The 19,729-nt window shown below is 44.0% G+C and overlaps 2 protein-coding genes across 5 annotated transcripts; both read right to left on the bottom strand.

Annotated features, from left to right (window-relative positions):
• Nucleotides 1-973: 973 nt before the first annotated feature.
• Nucleotides 974-6,082, bottom strand: LOC123994663 (transmembrane protein 209-like). The gene is made up of 14 exons (XM_046297536.1): nucleotides 5,943-6,082; nucleotides 5,773-5,831; nucleotides 5,373-5,504; nucleotides 4,991-5,217; nucleotides 4,561-4,753; nucleotides 3,992-4,167; nucleotides 3,800-3,871; nucleotides 3,599-3,695; nucleotides 3,381-3,506; nucleotides 3,078-3,175; nucleotides 2,869-2,983; nucleotides 2,685-2,782; nucleotides 2,485-2,558; nucleotides 974-2,072 (listed from the first exon to the last, which is right to left on the bottom strand). The coding sequence occupies exons 1-14, from the start codon at nucleotides 6,080-6,082 to the stop codon at nucleotides 2,018-2,020; spliced, it is 1,662 nt and encodes a 553-aa protein (XP_046153492.1). The 3' UTR covers nucleotides 974-2,017.
• LOC123994662 (PR domain zinc finger protein 4-like) lies at nucleotides 5,815-18,222 on the bottom strand. 4 transcript variants are annotated; one of them, XR_006831689.1, is made up of 14 exons: nucleotides 18,133-18,222; nucleotides 17,360-17,416; nucleotides 17,125-17,240; nucleotides 16,818-17,006; nucleotides 15,948-16,682; nucleotides 15,575-15,724; nucleotides 14,491-14,609; nucleotides 14,259-14,344; nucleotides 13,607-14,157; nucleotides 8,451-8,619; nucleotides 7,163-8,182; nucleotides 6,897-7,032; nucleotides 5,943-6,064; nucleotides 5,815-5,831 (listed from the first exon to the last, which is right to left on the bottom strand). XR_006831689.1 is itself a non-coding variant. In XM_046297534.1 (11 exons), the coding sequence occupies exons 3-11, from the start codon at nucleotides 17,237-17,239 to the stop codon at nucleotides 7,834-7,836; spliced, it is 2,463 nt and encodes an 820-aa protein (XP_046153490.1). In that variant the 5' UTR covers nucleotide 17,240; nucleotides 17,360-17,416; nucleotides 18,133-18,222; the 3' UTR covers nucleotides 7,022-7,833. The 4 variants fall into 4 exon arrangements, 2 of the variants coding, with proteins under 2 accessions (XP_046153490.1, XP_046153491.1); XR_006831690.1 differs by having other exon boundaries at nucleotides 6,897-6,992; XM_046297534.1 differs by lacking the exons at nucleotides 5,815-5,831; nucleotides 5,943-6,064 and having other exon boundaries at nucleotides 7,022-8,182.
• Nucleotides 18,223-19,729: the final 1,507 nt, after the last annotated feature.

Genomic DNA, 19,729 nt, shown 5'->3' with positions numbered 1-19,729 from the left:
TATTTAGTGGAAATATTAAAATGATCAATGCCAATGCCAGACAAGCACTATTAATGATACTATCAAAATAAAAAATTTAATAAATAGACTAGCTACATAAAATGACTTTAACCCCGAGCCTTATCAAATAATTTGACAGAAAACACTACAGAACTACATCTCCCAGTAAGTATTACATTTTCAAATGCATTATGGTAGATTACGTTTGTATTTAACGGGAACTATACAGTGCAGTACTTAAAACAGTTACTTATGTGAGGGATGACATTTTACATTTGATTCAAGTCTTGTATCCAAACCACATTGACGACATCTGGGAGAAAAAAAAACAGTATGATCATTCATAAAGACATTTGAAGATGTCTCACGTGTAGTCCTCTAAGCAAGAATACAAAGTAAACGCACCAGTGACAAAATATTATTTTAATGTATTTACTTTAACTATTTACAATGATGCTGTATTCTGATATGAACGCAATGTAAATGTTTGTAAATTGAAGCCTTTCAAGTTCTGCATCGCATTGCACAATGCCATCTGAAAAATATTAATACTTCATTAGTGGAAAACTTGGAAATTGTTGCTTACATCCTTTCATTTGACAACCCCCTCCGCACATCTGTATATAGCCATTTTGCTCATTTAATGTGTGGCTTATAATTCTTTAACTTTAGTTTATTTTGTGAATATTTTCTTAACTGCATTATTGGTTACTGCTTACAAGCACGCGTTTCACGGTTACAACGGTAACACCTGGTGTGTTCGGCACGAGACATATACAATTTGATTTGACATTTCATGAGGTCAATCTAGAGAAAATACGTTGTGGGAGCAAATAAATACTGCCACCATGGGGTGGGTTCTGGTCATGTAGAGCTCTTGCACCTAAATCTAGTCACATTGATAACAGAGTAAGGACTAAAGAGTAACTAATAAAAATATATGGAAACAAATATGTTTTCAACCACAGACAGATGAACTCAAACAATGATGTTTATTTCCATGTCTCAATTGAAAACCACATCAGTATAAACAATTCAAATTTGATTGAATGAGGGGGGTTGGAGTGCATTGGAGTTGCCCCATGAGCCCATACAAGTCCATGCAGCCTGTTACCATCTTTGAATTAGCTTCTTTTTTTATTTTATCAAAATAAATGACATTCTCACAACCTATCATAAAAAGACACCTCTTTGACCACTATACATCATAATTCTCCAAGTAAAGTCTTTGGTAATAAAAATAACAGCAATTTACTTGGAACCTTCCATAATATTGACTTTCTAAAAAAGGCATACCATGTGCATGGCTTTGTATCTATCAAGCATTTGAACCGTGGAACAAACGTCTAGTTAGAATAGATATAATATGCATGCCAATGCAAGTAACTGCAGCCCTGGTAAACAAAGCCATGCATTCGTACGCAGGTAACTTTCTACCACTCCAAACCCTGTCATTCAACATAAAAGGAAGAACTCAAGCATCCTAGCTGCAATATTCAAGCTCTCTCAAACAATTCATACAAAAAGAAAAACTCACTGACATGCATTCAAGCCAGGAGGGTTCAACCCAATGGTATACTATTTACAAGGACACTATCCTGATACATTCACAGAATATTTCAAATAAAGCAAGTAAATTGTGGACGTCTCGGGTTAAAATACAGTACGGTTGTTTTTGATGCAACATAATATCAAACTAAGTCATGGTCTTTGTAATAATTTGATTTAAAAGTGTCACAAATGACAATAGCTACTTTCAAGTGAAAAATGTGGTCTGCTGTTGCTCAGAAAAATGACTCAAATGTACAACAAAATGTTACTCTCATAAGTGCTTCCTTATGAACCTAGATCTGAGGACAGTTATGGTAACTAACATCTACAGAATATTGTTGTTATCAGAAGCTACGATGCATTGTTTCACAAACAAACCTTGAGGTGAAAAATATTTGAGGAAGTATTTGCCCTCTAACATCCTCGGTGACACTGCTGTGAAATACTCAAGGAGGGAGAGATTGCATCAGTCCCCAAATATCCACAGGATGTTCACGCCTGAAAGGCCCAGATTTACTCTCCTGTAAAAAGACAGACGAGTACAACTTATGTGCAATTAAAACACAAATGTTTTACATAGAGATTGAGTGCCAATGTGGTCTCGACAAGTTTACTTTATTAAAGTGGCATATTATCACAAAGAGCTGATTACAGTGCCCATCTGGAGTCAGTGATGGCACCCTGGCCTGGGAAGTTTAAATGCAGATTCTTATTTTATTTCACTTGGCAAGTCAGTTAAGAACAAATTATTATTTACAATTACGGCCTAGGAACAGTTGTTTAACTGCCTTGTTCAGGGGCAGAACGACAGATTTCTACCGTGTCAGCTCGGGGATTCGATCTAGCAACCTTTCGGTTACTGGTCCAACACTCATCACTAGGCTACCTGCCACCCCATGTTAGTTATACAGTGGAATAATTGGGAGTACTCACCCCAGCATCCCAGACTCCTTGGTTTTGATGACGAAGAGGAACATGAGAACTGTGTGGAACAGGTTGTTCCTTCCCTTGGAGCACAATCAGAGGGGACTCGAATGAATGGAGCACATGTGGTTTTTGACAGATACATCTCACTCACTGAGGCATGTCCAAAAAGGCCATCGGGACAAAAGAGGCAGAAATTTGGTTCTTACCTTGGGCAGGCTGTAGACATGGCCCTGGTAGATAAGTTGGTAGTGCGGGGGATTGGTGCTACTTTGGTGAACGCAGAAGAGGTTTTCATTCGTCACGTCTACTTAAGAAACAAGAACAGGGTATCAGTAAAGAATAGAAGAAGAACCATGTCCATTATGTGTGTGTTGTGCTGCTCGGCCTTACCAGGTTTGTCTGGCGTCTGGGTGAAGTGCTGCGAGGTGAAGGTCTTTCCATCGGGGTACTTGGGGTGAGGCGGGAGGCGGGAGTCCAGGTATGTGCATAGCACATGCATGAGGATCTAATAGAGAAAACACAACACATATTTGAAATTCAACCATGTAGTAGATGACTACTTTTTTTGGTCGAGACTAGGGGTGATGCATGAGACTCACAGCACAGTCTGAAGGAAGGTCTGTGTCCCACTTCCTGGCTTTGAGATCCCCGCCCCTGTTCCAGCGGAAAGAACTCATGCAGCCACTATGGGCCAGCTCTGACAAGGGGAAACAAACAGTGTCAATGATATGTCAATCTCTGCTTTCATCAAGTCTTCTGACCTTGGACTCAAATCTCTCTAGAATCTTAGCTGCTTTGGCTCTAATGTATTGGACCCTCAGTTGTGGACACATATAGTATATGACAGGAATATAGCACAGTCAATAAGCAAGGAGTCAAAACGTAACCTCTCATAGGCCTACCTTTGATCCTCTCCACTAGATACTCTTGATTAGGGGTGATGTCCAGGTACTGCACCATAGCAGGCATGGTGGGGATGACTGAAGCCTTCAAAACAGCAGCCTGTTTTAGACTGGCTATACTGGCTTCTGTTGAATAGGGGGACAGACTGGGTAAGTATAACTGGGTCGGTGTAAACCACATTTCCCATTTTGTCACATTGCATATGGGCAGTAAATACCTCCAATCTGGAGCTCAGAGCAGCCCATTCTCCTTAGCTGGCCATTTACTGAGTCCATCTCCTTCACAAGTGGCACTAGAATGGTGTCATTTATCCACTGAAAGAAAGAGAAACTACATGCGTATCAACCACTTTTTCACACTAAATTTCAGATTTTACCAGAGCTTCAATGTTACTTCTAAGCTTGTTATATTGTCTTACATTTCTGAGCTTGGCCGTCCAGCTGTCTATGCTGTCAACCACGAGACGACTGGTTGTGATTCTGGCCCAAACCTGCAGATCAAAAAGAACGGTTACAGGAGAATGTGTATTCATGCTTGGAAAACCAATTCCCCTCTGGTATAATAAAGAATAGTTATTTTATTGATGAATCGAATGATTTATCCCTCAAACCTCCTCTGCAGCCTGTTTGGAGCCCAGGTCTGTCTCGTCCTTGCTGGCTGAGGGGGCCTGGGAACGGCAGGCCGGCTGGTATTGGAACTTCCGCAGGCTCTGGGCGTAATCCCCCACCGAGCGGCTATAGTTCCAGAACGTCGGGCTGTGGGAGGGTGACACAGACTCTGGGCTCCCTGAGAAACAGTCAAAGGATGCATACAGGATATTACAATAATGCTCTTCACAGTTGAGACAAAAGCTCAGTTGGAGTTAATTATAATTTGTTATTGACTTGTTAATTGTTTACTCCATGTGTAACTCTGTGTTGTCTGTTCACACTGCTATGCTTTATCTTGGCCAGGTCGCAGTTGCAAATGAAAACTTGTTCTCAACTAGCCTACCTGGTTAAATAAAGGTGAAAAAAAATCCTTTATTTAACCAAGAAAGTCACATTGGGATTGACAGCTCTTCAAGCGAGCCATGGTCAGATCATTTTTATTTATTTTTTATCTAGTAGTTTCACTAGTAGTACTGCATAGTGAAAATGGTAATAAGGCCAGGACTAAGCTACATCGTCAGACTCTTACCTAACTGACTGCGGTGGCTCTTCTCCTCCTCGGTGCGGAGGAACCTGTCCAGGGTTTTCAGGGACTCCATGTAGTCCTCCTTGCCCCCGGGGGAGTTGAACACGGAGGGAGAGGTACGATAGCGTGCCCTCAGGCTGGTGCCATCCACTGGGCCAATGCTGCTGGGGTAGGATGAGGGGGGGCTGAAGTTCAACTGAAATCAACAGAAAGCTGTTACAAATGGGAAAGCATTATCTCCCTGACTTCATGCAAGTAGATTTCAGACATGACAAGGAAAACCAAAAAGTGATAGCTACAACACAGGAAACGTGAAAGGATAATGGTAGCTAAATAGTGCCTTGGTTACAGTACCAGATTAATTGACAGACACCCAACACAAATGCATCAGATTGATAGCTAGATAATAAAGAGCATTGAGAGTCTGACAGACCTTCCCAAAGGCCAGGGAGGGGGAGAAGTGTCCCCCGCTGCCCGGGGTGGACGGGCTGCTCAATAGGGGGCTGTATCCGGGAACACAGCTGGGGGAGAACTTGGGGCTGGTGCTGGCCGGCCTGGAGGGACTGAAGCTGAGCACACTCTGACCCTGGAGGGGTGACGACTGAGCCGGGGCTTGAGCCTCCTGCTTTTCTTGCTTCAGCGGGGGTGATGCCTGGATACCTGAGTAGAGATGAAGACCAACATAGTATTCATTGATTTGGGCAGTTTAAATAGACAAACGTACAAGAGGGATAGACTACATTTGGGGTTCATAGAATATACATCAAAACACGTACAACACCGTCACCTTAACCACTCTGCAGCCAATGACTCACTTGAGTTTCTGAGGCCAAGAAGACGGTGCTGTTCAGGGGTAACAGCAATGGTAGAGGGGGCCATGGTGTACTTGAAGTACTTCCAGAAGTCAAACAGGGCGTTAAGGCTGAAGACTGAGGCGAAGGCCAGCTCTGTGGGAAAGGAAAAGGAAGGAGAGATAATATGAATGACAAGTTATTGCTCATCTGTAACCAGTGTGCATCAGTGCCACACCTGGGCGTTCCCTCCCAAAACAATGTTGTAACGCCAGGGTAGTGGGTTTGATTCCCGGGACCACCCATACGTAGAATGTATGCACACATGACTAAGTCCCTTTGGATAAAAGCGTCTGCTAAATGGCATATATTATTATTATTATATTAATGTTTAACTTCTTTCCACAGCAACCAGAGCACTCACCTATGTACCAGATAGGCCAGTAAGAGATGCTGAAGTACAGTCTCAGCAGTTTCCCTGACCTGAGAGGACAATGTACATATTACTGTGAGAGGCATTGGCACCACTTGCTTCCAGTTAGGCATCTGCAACAGGCTACTACAGTCAGCCGTTGACAAGAAAACACAACCTACATCTCTGTGTAGATCATGCCAGCTAGCGACACATTGAGGACTGCCCAGGCGAGGACCACCTGGCGCGCCTGCTCCTCCCTCCTCATCCTCATCGTCCTGTCGATAAGAGTAGACATGCCCTCCTGTTTCATCGGAGACATGTCCACATAGCGTTATCACACTGTTGGCTGCTTAATTCAGACAGAAGGGTTAACTAGTTTCTAAATAAACCAGTGTGTCTGACACTCGACGGCAATGGGGTCGGAACGCAATCATGGTTAGTTTCATTAAGACACTGTGGCGCCGGCAAAAGATATGGGTCGGAAAACGTACCTCAATGCAGGGATAGGATATGCCACTGTTCACCAGATTGGACCTTTATCCACACTGCTCCACCGAGAAGATGTAAATACTATTTTCGTCCTCAGGCTAGTTGGCAGTAGCCATTATGGAATGGCACATGTTGAACAACAAAAGGAGCTAATTGCCTGTCACTACAATTCCAAAATGGCTTTGATCGATTGCTGCTGCTGCTAGCTGGCATGAAGCCAATAAAACGAGCAATTGTTCAATCTTCTCAATGTATCATTGTGGGCAATAGTAAAATTTGGAGTAGTGTCACTGGCATATCCCATCCCTTCATCGAGGTACGTTTTCCGACAAATATCACGCCGGCTCAAAGGTGTCTTAATGTAACCATGAATGCTTTCCGACCCCAGTGCAGCTCAGTGTAAACAAGGATAACGTTATGGTCAGTATCTTCTGGCAACCAGTTGGCTGGCTAGCATAGCATGCGAACGTCAGCAGTTAGTTAGCTAATAAAACCACTGAATCACTGGCAAAGTATGACTTTTGTTTTTACCAACTTGTTTAACTTATTTTTTTTTAACTTATTTTTACTTAGTCATTAATACCACCAATAAGTGTAATTGAATAGAGTAAATACAGCTAAATATAAGTACATTTCATACATACCCCGTTAGCTCCAACGGCGCTGCACAAATTTTGTATTTCAACCGGAAGTGTAATGTCCTAGAGCAGTCTAACTACTTCCGTTCTGTACACCCGCCCCTTTTCAAAACATGACACTGAGATGTGGATCGGGTAATACCTTGTTACAGATGAGATGTGGAATGTAATTTTTCGTTACATTATCACAATCGATAAGGAATTCAGACGTTTTACATCATTCATATATTTGTACATACATACAAAAGGATGTGACCGACACATCACAATACCTCTTCAACATTCAACCAGCAGCAGAGCCAGCATCTAGCTAGCCGTCAGCATCCAGAGACTCAAACTCATTATCTATTCCATAAAGAGATGACCACTGTTAAAAAAAAAACATAACTATTGTGTGTTAAAAGGCCATGGCTTTTGAGTTAAAACATAACTTTTTCTAGGATGATTATTGCCTGGCTACCCAGCCACATCGCTCCGGCCAAATGGCACACCAGCTAACGTTTGTTCTCTATGATGAGTCTGAATTTGCTTTCCTCCCCGACTCTTTAAGAATGCAAACACATTCAGATTGGCCCCAGTGACCAATGGGTTGGGCCAAAGCCAGGCCTACATGAATCACGTCACGTCGGCACAAACGACTTCTAGGATGGCAGTTTCATACTGATGTATGTATGGAGCGATGATAGAGCAGCGGGAAAACAATTGATGTTTAGCTGTTAGGCAAGGGAAATGTACCTGAAGAAATAAAACATGAAGCCTAAGCACATACACTACCTCTACATCAAAATCTGGATGATCCTTGTTTGATTGTGCCCAATGTTAAACTGATATTTGAAAATAAACCTTAACCTGACACAACAAATGAGATTTTGGCAAAACAAACTAACAGTTAAAAATAAGTAAATAAATTAGCATTTCTAGTAATGGCACATTGAGGTCACAGTCAATTGTGTGAGGACAAAGGTTTCTCAGAATCATATCCCTCTAACCCACAGTCTTCTCTGCTATCTGGATCTATCAGTCTCTCGACTTCCTCTCCTTCCTCATCATCATCATCATCTTCTTCATCATCATCATCCTCTTCCTCCCCCTCCTCTTCCTGGGCCCCACGGTCAGTCTTGGGGCCTTTGCAGATCTTGAGGTGTCTGGTGAGGTGGTATTTGGTGAGGAAGCCCTTCTCACACTTCTCACAGATGTAGTCCCGGCGGCCCTCATGGGAGTTCATGTGCTTCTTCAAGTGGTTGGTCCTCAAGAAATGTTTGTCACACTTGGGGCAGTGGATCTGTCGCTCTCTGTGCGTTGGGAATGATGACGGGAAAGGGGTGGAGAAAAGAGTACAGAGGGAGAGAAGGGGAAATGGTGATAAAAACAGAGGAAAATAGACTTGATGGAAATCCAGACACTTCATAAAATGTGTTTACCAATATGTCTTATGTCCAGGAATTTTCCCTGGCCACGTGACCCGGGCAGAAACTTTGGGCCCTGGTTACAGGCTATTGACTGGAACCAATACTTTTCCCATACCACTCATGTCAATAGCTTGCTAAAGTTTAAACTTACTGTGTATGTGTGAACATGTGCTGCTTGAGGTCCTGCTTCCTGATGAACATCCTGTCACACAGGTCACACTTGAAGTTCTTGGCCCCCGTGTGAATCACCATATGAGACGCCATGTGGGCCTTCTGAGTGAACGACTTCTCACACACATTGCACCTGTAGTTCTTCTGACCTGTGGGAGCACCTGAGGTTAGAGTGAGTAAAACCTATGCGAGAAGCATATGTAGACCATATAATCACCTTATACAGTACCGGTCAAGTTGGGACACACCTACTCATTCAAGGGTTTTTCTTTGTTTTTACTATTTTCTACATTGTAGAATAATAGTGAAGACATCAAAACTATGAAATAGCACATATGGAATCATGTAGTAACCAAAAAAAGTGTTAAAACAAATCTAAATGTATTTTATATTTGAGATTCTTAAGAGCAGCCACGCTTTGCCTTGATGACAGCTTTGCACACTCTTGGCATTCTCTCAACTAGATTTTATTTTTACTTCACCTTTATTTAACCAGGTAGGCAGTTGAGTACAAGTTCCCATTTACAACTGCGACCTGGCCAAGATAAAGCAAAGAAGTGCGACACAAACAACAACACAGGGTCACACATAGAATAAACAAACATACAGTCAATAACACAATAGAAAAGTCTATAAACAGTGTGTGCAAATGAGGTAAGATAAGGGAGGTAAGGCAATAAATAGGCCATAGTGGCGAAATCATTGCAATTTAGCAATTAAACACTGGAGTGATAGACGTGCAGCAGATGAATATGCAGGTAGAGATACTGGGGTGCAAAGGAGCAAAGATAACAGTATGGGGATGAGGTAGTTGGATGGGCTATTTACAGATGGGCTATGTGCAGATGCAGTGATCTGTGACCTGCTCTGACAGCTGGTGCTTAAAGTTAGAGAGGGAGAAATTAGTCTCCAGCTTCAGTGATTTTTGCAATTCGTTCCAGTCATTGGCAGCAGAGAACTGGAGGGAATGGCGGTCAAAGGAGGAATTGGCTTTGGGGGTGACCAGTGAAATATACCTGCTGGAGCGCGTGCTACAGGTGGGTGCTGCTATGGTGACCAGTGAGCTGAGATAAGGCAGGGCTTTACCTTGCAAAGACTTACAGATGACCTGGATGGCCAGTGGGTTTGGCGACGAATATGAAGCGAGGGTCAGCCAACGAGAGCATACAGGCCACAGTGGTGGGTAGTATATGGGGCTTTGGTGACAACATTTTATTTGACCTTTATTTAACCAGGTAGGCAAGTTGAGTACAAGTTCTCATTTACAATTGCGACCTGGCTAAGATAAAGCAAAGCAGTTCGACACATACAACGACACAGAGTTACACATGGAGTAAAACAAACATACAGTCAATAATACAGTATAAACACGCCTATATACGATTTGAGCAAATGAGGTGAGAAGGGAGGTAAAGGCAAAAAAAGGCCAAGGTGGCAAAGTAAATACAAAATAGCAAGTAAAACACTGGAATGGTAGATTTGCAGTGGAAGAATGTGCAAAGTAGAAATAAAAATAATGGGGTGCAAAGGAGCAAAATAAATAAATACAGTAGGGAAAGAGGTAGTTGTTTGGGCTAAATTATAGGTGGGCTATGTACAGGTGCAGTAATCTGTGAGCTGCTCTGACAGTTGGTGCTTAAAGCTAGTGAGGGAGATAAGTGTTTCCAGTTTCAGAGATTTTTGTAGTTCGTTCCAGTCATTGGCAGCAGAGAAGTGGAAGGAGAGGCGGCCAAAGAAAGAATTGGTTTTGGGGGTGACCAGAGAGATATACCTGCTGGAGCGCGTGCTACAGGTGGGTGATGCTATGGTGACCAGCGAGCTGAGATAAGGGGGTTTTAACTTTACCTAGCAGGGTCTTGTAGATGACATGGAGCCAGTGGGTTTGGCGACGAGTATGAAGCGAGGGCCAGCCAACGAGAGCGTACAGATCGCAATGGTGGGTAGTATATGGGGCTTTGGTGACAAAACGGATTGCACTGTGATAGACTGCATCCAATTTGTTGAGTAGGGTATTGGAGGCTATTTTGTAAATGACATCGCCGAAGTCGAGGATTGGTAGGATGGTCAGTTTTACAAGGGTATGTTTGGCAGCATGAGTGAAGGATGCTTTGTTGCGAAATAGGAAGCCAATTCTGAATTTAACTTTGGATTGGAGATGTTTGATGTGGGTTTGGAAGGAGAGTTTACAGTCTAACCAGACACCTAGGTATTTGTAGTTGTCCACGTATTCTAAGTCAGAGCTGTCCAGAGTAGTGATGTTGGACAGGCGGGCAGGTGCAGGCAGCGATCGGTTGAAGAGCATGCATTTAGTTTTACTTGTATTTAAGAGCAATTGGAGGCCACGGAAGGAGAGTTGTATGGCATTGAAGCTTGCCTGGAGGGTTGTTAATACAGTGTCCAAAGAAGGGCCAGAAATATACAGAATGGTGTCGTCTGCGTAGAGGTGGATCAGAGACTCACCAGCATCAAGAGCGACATCATTGATGTATACAGAGAAGAGAGTCGATGAGGATGTGGTGATTGACAGAGTCGAAAGCCTTGGCCAGATCAATGAATACGGCTGCACAGTAATGTTTCTTATCGATGGCGGTTAAGATATCGTTTTAGGACCTTGAACGTGGCTGAGGTGCACCCATGACCAGCTCTGAAACCAGATTGCATAGCAGAGAAGGTATGGTGAGATTCAAAATGGTCGGTAATCTGTTTGTTGACTTAGAAAGGCAGGGTAGGATAGATATAGGTCTGTAGTAGTTTAGGTCAAGAGTGTGTCCCCCTTTGAAGAGGGGGATGACCGCAGCTGCTTTCCAATCTTTGGGGATCTCAGACGATACAAAAGAGGTTGAACAGGCTAGTAATAGGGGTTGTAACAATTGCAGCGGATAATTTTAGAAAGAGAGGGTCCAGATTGTCTAGCCCGGCTGATTTGTAGGGGTCCAGATTTTGCAGCTTTTCAGAACATCGGCTAACTGGATTTGGGTGAAGGAGAATTGGGGGAAGTATGGCAAATTGCTGTGGGGGATGCAGGGCTGTTGACCTGGGTAAGGGTAGCCAGGTGGAAAGCATGGCCAGCCGTAGATTCCTGAGGTAGTCACCTGGAATGCATTTCGATTAACAGGTGTGACTTGTTCAAAATTAATTTGTGAAATTTCTTTCCTTCTTAATGCGTTTGAGCCAATCAGTTGTGTCGTGACAAGGTAAGGGTGGTATACAGAAGATAGCCCTATTTGGTAAAAGGCCAAGTCCATATTATGGCAAGAACAGCTCAAATAAGCAAAGAAAAACGACATTCCACCATTACTTTAAGACACGAAGGTCAGTCAATGACAAAAATTTCAAAAAGTTTCTTCAAGTGTAGTCGCAAAAACCATCAAGCGCTATTTTGAAACTGGCTCTCATGAGGACTGCCACAGGAAAGGAAGACCCAGGGTTACCTCTCCTGCAGAGGATAAGGTCATTAGAGTTACCAGCCTCATAAATTGCAGCTCAAATAAATGCTTCACAAAGTTCAAGTAACAGACACATCTCAATAACTGTTTAGAGGGGACTGAGTGAATCAGGCCTTCATGGTCGAATTTCTGAAAAGTTTATTAAAAGGACACTGATAAGAAGAGACTTGCTTGGGCCAAGAAACAAGAGCAATGAACATTAAACCGGGGGAATTCTGTCCTTTGGTCTGATGAGTCCAAATTTGAGATTTTTGGTTCCAACCGCCGTGTCTTTGTGAGACGCAGAGTAGGTGAACAGATGAGCTCGGCATGTGTGGTTCCCACCATGAAGCATGAAGCAGGTGGTGTGATGGTGTGGGGGTGCTTTGCCGGTAACACTGTGTGATTTATTTAGAATTTAAGGCACTTAACCAGCATGGCTACCACAGCATTCTTTAGCGATACGCCATCCCATCTGGTTTGCGCTTAGTGGGACTATCACTATCATTTTTCAACAGGACAATTACCCAACACACCTCCAGGCTGTGTAAGGGCTATTTGACCAAGGAGAGTGATGGTGCAGCATCAGATAACCTAGCCTCCACAATCACCCGACGTCAACCCAATTGAGATGGTTTGGGATGAGTTGGATCTCAGAGTGAAGGAAAAGCAGCCAACAAGTACTCAGCATATGTGGGAACTCCTTCAAGACTGTTGGAAATGCATTCCAGGTGAAGCTGGTTGAGAGAATGCCAAGAGTATGCAAAGCTGTCATCAAGGCAAAGGCTGGCTACTTTGAAGAATCGAAAATAGAAAATATATTTTGATTTGTTTAACACTTCTTTGGTTACTACATAATTCCATATATGTTATTTCATAGTTTTGATGTCTTCACTATTATTCTACAATTTAGAAAATAGTTAAAGTAAAGAAAAACACTTGAATGAGTAGGTGTCCAAACTTTTGACTGGTTTTGTATACAGTAGAACCATCTTGTGTTTTAAAACGCTTTCAATAATATTGTAACTCATCTAAAAACACCCAAGACTGACACAGAAAATGCTAAGCTGCTATGTTGAGAGATCCCATGTCAATGTGTGTAACTGACAGTTAGACTTACAGGTTATGTCGTTGTCTTTTGTTTGAATTGTTTATGTGTCCGCTGTGCGGGGGAAATGATAATACAAGCGGAACTATGTAGCTAATACTGTTGTATCGGGGATCCTTATTGTAGCAACACACTTTTGGAAGGAAGGCAATCCTGCGCTGCGTTAGCTAAGTTTTCATGTCATCGGGTGTAGTTCATAAAGGTTGCAGAGTGTATGTTAGGATGAAGTGTGAATTCATGCCAGGAATAATAAGTGTGAAGTTTGATTTCCTCCCTTCTGTAATAAGCAGCCAATGAGTTATTTGTTCCTTTATTCATGTGTTTAATCTGAACCCGTTATAACGCCGGTTAAACTGTTATGTATGTAAGCACTTCAGAGTTATACCAAGCTAATAAGTCACTCATAAGATAAGGTTGTAAGAGTGTGCTTAACTGTATTTTTCATTTACTTTATAGTTCTCACGGAAGGTGATAATTCTGACTAAAACTACAGAATAAAGCCGCCAGTTAAAATCAAGGAACGGTTGTGCTCGTGGTTACTGAAGGGAGCTACAATGTGTATGTGTGCACGTGTGAGTGTAGGCCACGCCACCCATCCCCTACCTGTGTGTATCTTGAGGTGCATCCTCAGGTTGCTCGGATCACTGAAGGCCTTGCTGCAGTATTCACACTTGTGCGGCTTCATCCCCACGTGTCCCATGAAGTGCACGTTGAGCTTAGTGGACGTGGTGAATGCCCGCGAGCACATACTGCACTTGTACTTCCTCTCAAGCGAGTGTCTGTGTGTGTTGGAGCCAGAGTTGTTCGTGTTATGAGAGAGGCTGCTGTTGTGGGAGTGGCACGCCCAGGGGGATGAGGAGGAGATGGAGGTACCGCTGGGCAGCTTGCCCTCCTGGTGGTGGTCCTGGCTGGGGCTGTGGGAATGGCCGTGGTTGTTGTGGCTGCTCAGGTGGGACTTGAGCTCGGCGAAGGACTGGCACTCTTTGCCGCACTGGCACACCTGGCCCTCTGGGACCTGAGGGACCCCCATCTGCCTGCAGTAGTCCCTGGTGTAGTAGAAGAGCAGCTCCTGGTCTGGGAGGATCTCAGTGGACGTGCAGAAGAACAGCTTCCCGTTGTCAGGGTAGGCCACCAGGTTCTGCTCCTCTCTGGTCCTGCTCACAGAGACACCACATATCTGAGTGGCAGCCATTTTGGATAAAAAATAATAACACCGAGCCAAATGCATGAGATTGCTTCACTAAGTGATAATTACCTTGCCTTGCGGACAAACATCATCCAGTTGCATTCATTCTCATCTGTGGTCACGATACAGAACTCCAGCACGTTGTTGTGGAACATCTGAAACAACACCGCCATCTACTGGTCAGAATGGTGCCTCCCTTCATCCAAATAATTGACATAGCATTTCATTGACTCACATGCAATTCTACGATAAGGTCATCTGAAATCTAAATGAGGAGATGTGGATGTTGTAAGCCACTGACCTTCCATATCTGAGGGGTGTCCTTGTCTGACCAGTCTTGCAGGTCTACGTTGCTACAGTGCTGACCCACCATGGGTCCAAAGCAGGTCCTGGGAGGTATGATGTCCCGAGCAAACACTCCTTAGAGACACACACACACACACACACCCATATAGAGATATTAATGATGGGCAAACAAGCTGTAAGTTGTTTTTGGATGGGCAATTCCACAGTAACGGAATAGAGTAACGCTGAGACTCAGATGTTTCACTTAAAATGTGTGGCAAACACAGTAGAGTACATTACAGTACAGTCGAGCTCAGAGTAGAGTAGAGCACAATACGGTAGAGTTCAATACAGAGTTCAGTAAAGTATAGTAAAGTTCAGTACATTAGTGCACTCAAATCTAGTGTTCACTGAACTATACTTTCCTGTACTGTACACTACTGAACTATATATATATATATTATGGGTCCTTTCACATGGAAATGTCCAAATCAATATACACTGAGTGTACAAAACATTAAGAACACCTGCTCTTTCCAAGACATAAACTGGCCAGATGACTCAAGGTGAAAGCTATGACCCCTTATTGACACCACTTGTTAAATCCACTTCAACCAGTGTAGATGAAGAGGGTGAGACAGGTTAACAAAGGAGTTTTAAAGCCTTGAGACAATTGAGACATGGATTGTGTATGTGTGCCATTCAGAGGGCGAATAGGCAATATAAAAGATGTCTGTCTGCCTTTGAACAGGGTATGGTAGTCGGTGCCAGGCGCACCAGTTTGTGTCTACAACGGCAACGCTACTGGGTTTTTCACGCTCGACAATTTAACGTATGAAGAATGGTCCACCACACAAAGGACATCGAGCCAACTTGAAACAACTGTGGGAAGCGTTGGAGTCAACAAGGGCCAGCATCCCTGAGGAACACCTGACACCTTGTAGAGTCCAGGCTGTTCTAATCACTCAATATTAGGAAGGTCTTCTCAATGATTTGTACACTCGGAGAATAAGCAATACAATTGAAAGGACACATGAAAACAGATGGAGAGAAACAGGACATTAGAAGCGAACTTGCATCTTCCACAGCGGTTTCCATACCAAAAGGCTCATCAGCTACAGAGATGCGGAGGCAGAGCGGGCGAGGAAGGGACAGTCGGGCTCTGCTCTGGATGGGCGTGTCAGGGATAAAGGTGACTGGGCCGTGCTCTGGGCAGTCGGAGGGATACGAGCGCTCACACAGCGTACACCCTGTTCACAAACGCAACGTGACAACAAGTTAAGAAAGATGAACAGATCAGAAGTTCAAAGACTTCCAATGGATGACAAGAACAGAACAGTAAGCTTAGAGAGCTTTATACATTACCAAGCTAAAATTTTCCTTACAGACCAAAAATGAGCCACCGTGCCCAGCAATAACTCAGCGCAAGTAAACACAAAACAAAAATGTCTGCCATTTTTCCCTCTTACTCACAGATGGTGAAGGCAGTGACCATATTCTCCTTGTTGGAGGTGGAGTCCTCCAGCTGCAGGGTGGAGTTGACCAGCAACAGGCTGTTCTCTGACCCCATGGACACCTCTGCCGTGATGGGGGACACGTTCACCGACTCTAGGCCCATGCCCGAATGACCATGGAGGGACACAGGCTCCAGCTGGGACTGGGTGAGCACCACACTCACCACCCCAGAGTTCAGCTCCCCTGAGCTGTGTAAAGACTCCCCCAGACCGCCTCCCCCTGAGTTCCCCACCCGGCCCCCTAGGTGCTCTGGCTCCATCCCCACAGGAAGCTCCAGGCCAGGCCCGTGCAGGGGCATCACGCCCCCAGAGGACTCAACTCTTCCCAGGCCCTCGTGATTCTGGCCCCTCCCTCCCAGCTGCTGTTGGTTCTCAGCCCCCACCACCCCCTCCATGTTGGCCAGGTCCTCTCCCATCCTGTCTGGGGACATGGGGCTGCTGACCCGGGACTCCATGTTCAGCCCTGTGGAGTTCATCTGCACCTCGTGGCCCCCACCCTGGTGGAGGTCTCCCTGGCCACTGACCTGACGGGAGTCCAGGGACACCAGGCCCTGTTCCAGAGGGCCTCCAGGGCCACTGTAAGGGTCCAGCCCTGAGGGGTTCTGGCTGGACACAGAGAGAGTCCCGTCCATGTTCAGACTGCTGGGGTGAATGTACTGAGGGGGAGGCCGGTCTGCCAGGTAAGACAGAATACCTTGATAGAGAGAAAGAGAAATCATATCCAATCCATGTACATATAGACCAGCAATAATGCCATGAATCCTTAAGATATCCATGAGAGATACAATGGAGATAACAGACCGTGGTGAAGAGAAGTGCTTCGCCCTACCTGGCAGTATGTGTCTGAAGTAGCTACTCTCCAGGTGTGGGTAGGGGGGGGGAGGTAACGAGTAGTTCCTCTCTGGAAGGCCACACATGACCCCTCGGTCACCAAGAGGACCCATTGGCAGCATGAGCGACAGAGCAGAGGGCAGAGACCCAAGAGAGGGCCCCAGGCTGGGTATAGCCACAGACATACCTGAAGTAAAGGGGGACAAAACTAATGTTTCGACCATTGTATCAACAACTATAATTGCCATAAATATGTAAACAAATTAATATAATGTAGTTTCACCAGATAAGTGAATGTGTTTTACCTGGTGTAGTGATGGGGTTGTGTGTTGGGGAGGTGGGTAGACCCAGATGACTGGCACTCCCAGCGGGCACACTTAACTGGTCCATCCCAACAGGGCTGAGGTTCATGTCATTCATTCTAGAGAGGAATCAAAGAAAGTCTAAGGTGTTAGAAAACGCTGTGTGATATCCCATTTGAGGCTGACGAAAGAAAAACATTCAAATGTGTGTGGAAAGTCTATCACAGTGGTTGGATACCTGACTTCGGCAGTGTGTGCTCATCCAAGATAGTGTGAAATGTGTGCATTCTGCTGGCTGGAGAGGATAGACACATATACCAATCATCAATTTGCTTCATGTCACATTCACCAAAACATGTAGCAAAATATGACAATGCATAAGTTAGCTAGCTAATAACAAGGTATCTCTTTCATAGAACATGTTACAGTCCCAAATCAGAGCCACTGCCCTGAGACCCTATCAACAAAGTAAGCAATATGTAACTTTTTGGGGGACCTGACCAATTTCACATACAGTAGCTGCAAAATGTAACTTTTTGGGCGACCAGACCAAATTCACATAGACATGTGACTTATAGATCTGTCACTCATTGAAAGCGAGTCAAACAGCAGAAAGTACAATATTTCTGGTTTAATTCATATATATTTCACAGCGATTTACATGGGAAAATTATTCTCTACACGATCCCTTGTTTGTTTTGTCACAAACTTAAATTAGGCCAACTATTAGGTAAAGGCGGAACGATTCCCGCATATTGCACCCTTTCGCTACACATGAATACCATTGGCAATGTAGTTAACTGACTATCTAGCTAGCATGCTAAGAATAGCGTTAACGAGAATCAAGAGAAACTAACAATTTGACCTAAAAAAAAACGTTACGATCCCCATTTGAGCGTATAGCTCACGTTGACGATTCAAAGACAATGCTGCGATGTTGTATATTCATGCAATATATAAAAATGGAGTATACAGTAAGTTAAAATTGTATGAAAACAAAAGCTAAAATACCAAAAGGCTTCCTCTTCGGGTCCATGACAGCGTGACACACTGAGCATGCGCATGCTCATGCAGGAAGCTGCGCTGCGGGATGAACATCTGATCTGAGGTCATTTGCCAAAGCCTCTCTGTTTTTTTTTATCACGGACCATAACAAAAAGGTTTTTAGGCTGCACAGGTCCACAACTTTGTAAATGTAACTTAAATTAAATTACTTGGATGCTTATTAGATATGCAAATTAGACTTGGCTTTTGTTTGACAGTTATATCTCCCATTGGCCCCACTTATCCTTTTGCTGTCAAAAGTAAATCCCCAATTATTTTTCAGTAATACATGTCTACTCATATACATAGCACACTGTAGTTTTGTCTTGAGAGAAAGGGTTACATATCTCTTTCTCCCCGCCCAGTTTAAGATCACACCCACCTGGCATGATAACCAACAAAAACTAGAGATTGTCACAGACAGAGGGCATGGGGATGTGGCAACTTGTTTTCTAACAGGTTACAATTTCACCTGCATACTTCAATAGACAAACATAAACGGGGAAAGGAGATAACGCACGATGAGAGATGATTATGAAGACTCTGTGACGAGGTAAACTCAGGTTATGAATTCAATTGTGGAATTAATGGGAATGTTCGAGTCTGTGCCATGTATTTAACACTGTAATTTCGAAGGCTTTGGGTGTTGGGAAAATGAAGATGCATGAAAGTTAGAAATAGCCTATAATTTCTAATTAAACCATGGGTGGGATGAGTTTAAAAGTTTCCATGATGATAGGCTAACCTGAGAGTTTTATGTTATAATGAATAGCCTATATAACCAGCATAAATCAACCCTAAATTATTTTTTCCATTGCAGAGAGATGTCGGACCACAAGAAGGGATTATTTGAGCGCATGCCATATGTCAGACCCATAGCGCTCGGCCTCTCCATGGATCACCAGATAGCGCATTACAAGGGCACGCGTGGACTGCCCTTTCCTCTGGACACAACAACCTACCTGGATCCTGTGTACGGTCAGAGATTCGCAGGGTGTCTCTCGTATTTCCCATTCCACAGGCACATCGGTGTCTATGACTATTCATTCGAACCAGCGTTCATTCGGAAAAGGAACGAAAGGGAACGGCAGCGGGTGCGCTGCGTAAACGAGGGTTACGCACGGCTCCGGGAGCATCTTCCCCAAGAGTTCGAGGACAAAAGACTCAGCAAAGTGGAGACACTGCGTGCTGCAATATACTACATTAAACACTTGCAGAGTCTGTTAGATGTCAACGTGTCCAGTGGTGGTGGGATAGTTGAAATGTCAGCTGGAGAGATGCGCAGCCGTGCGCCCGTGTCAAAGATGACAGAATGCTACAGCGACGGCGAGTCAAAGAACAGCGACAGTGGAGAGTTGAGTTTCTAGAACTGTGTAAAACGAATAAATTGTCTTTACTTTCACTTTGTTGCATCCTTGTTGAGGTTTGTTCCAGAAAAAATGACGTGAAAGGTATATCCATGAGCTGTGTACTCTATATCATTCATTTCATTGAACATGTTGATCACTTGATTTTGACAAAAAGCCACAAGACAGTGCATTTTGACAACGAACACCGTGGACTC

This window comes from Oncorhynchus gorbuscha, linkage group LG14 (genome assembly GCF_021184085.1).
Source record: "Oncorhynchus gorbuscha isolate QuinsamMale2020 ecotype Even-year linkage group LG14, OgorEven_v1.0, whole genome shotgun sequence".
Taxonomy (NCBI): Eukaryota; Metazoa; Chordata; class Actinopteri; order Salmoniformes; family Salmonidae; genus Oncorhynchus; species Oncorhynchus gorbuscha.
Note: the sequence above shows the minus strand (reverse complement) of the source record. Positions and strands in the feature narration are given on the sequence as shown.

Excerpts from the sequence above, each read along its gene's own strand:
- LOC123994662 (XM_046297534.1), bottom strand. The coding sequence starts at position 17,239 with ATGAATGACATGAACCTCAGCCCTGTTGGGATGGACCAGTTAAGTGTG. Across the intron at positions 16,683-16,817 it reads CTTCAGACACATACTGCCAG|GTATTCTGTCTTACCTGGCA; the intron begins GTAGGGCGAAGC and ends CTCTCTATCAAG. Across the intron at positions 8,183-8,450 it reads CACATGTTCACACATACACA|AGAGCGACAGATCCACTGCC; the intron begins GTAAGTTTAAAC and ends CCCAACGCACAG.
- LOC123994663 (XM_046297536.1), bottom strand. The coding sequence starts at position 6,082 with ATGTCTCCGATGAAACAGGAGGGCATGTCTACTCTTATCGACAGGACG. Across the intron at positions 3,872-3,991 it reads CCAAACAGGCTGCAGAGGAG|GTTTGGGCCAGAATCACAAC; the intron begins GTTTGAGGGATA and ends TTTGATCTGCAG. Across the intron at positions 3,507-3,598 it reads CTCTGAGCTCCAGATTGGAG|AAGCCAGTATAGCCAGTCTA; the intron begins GTATTTACTGCC and ends CCTATTCAACAG.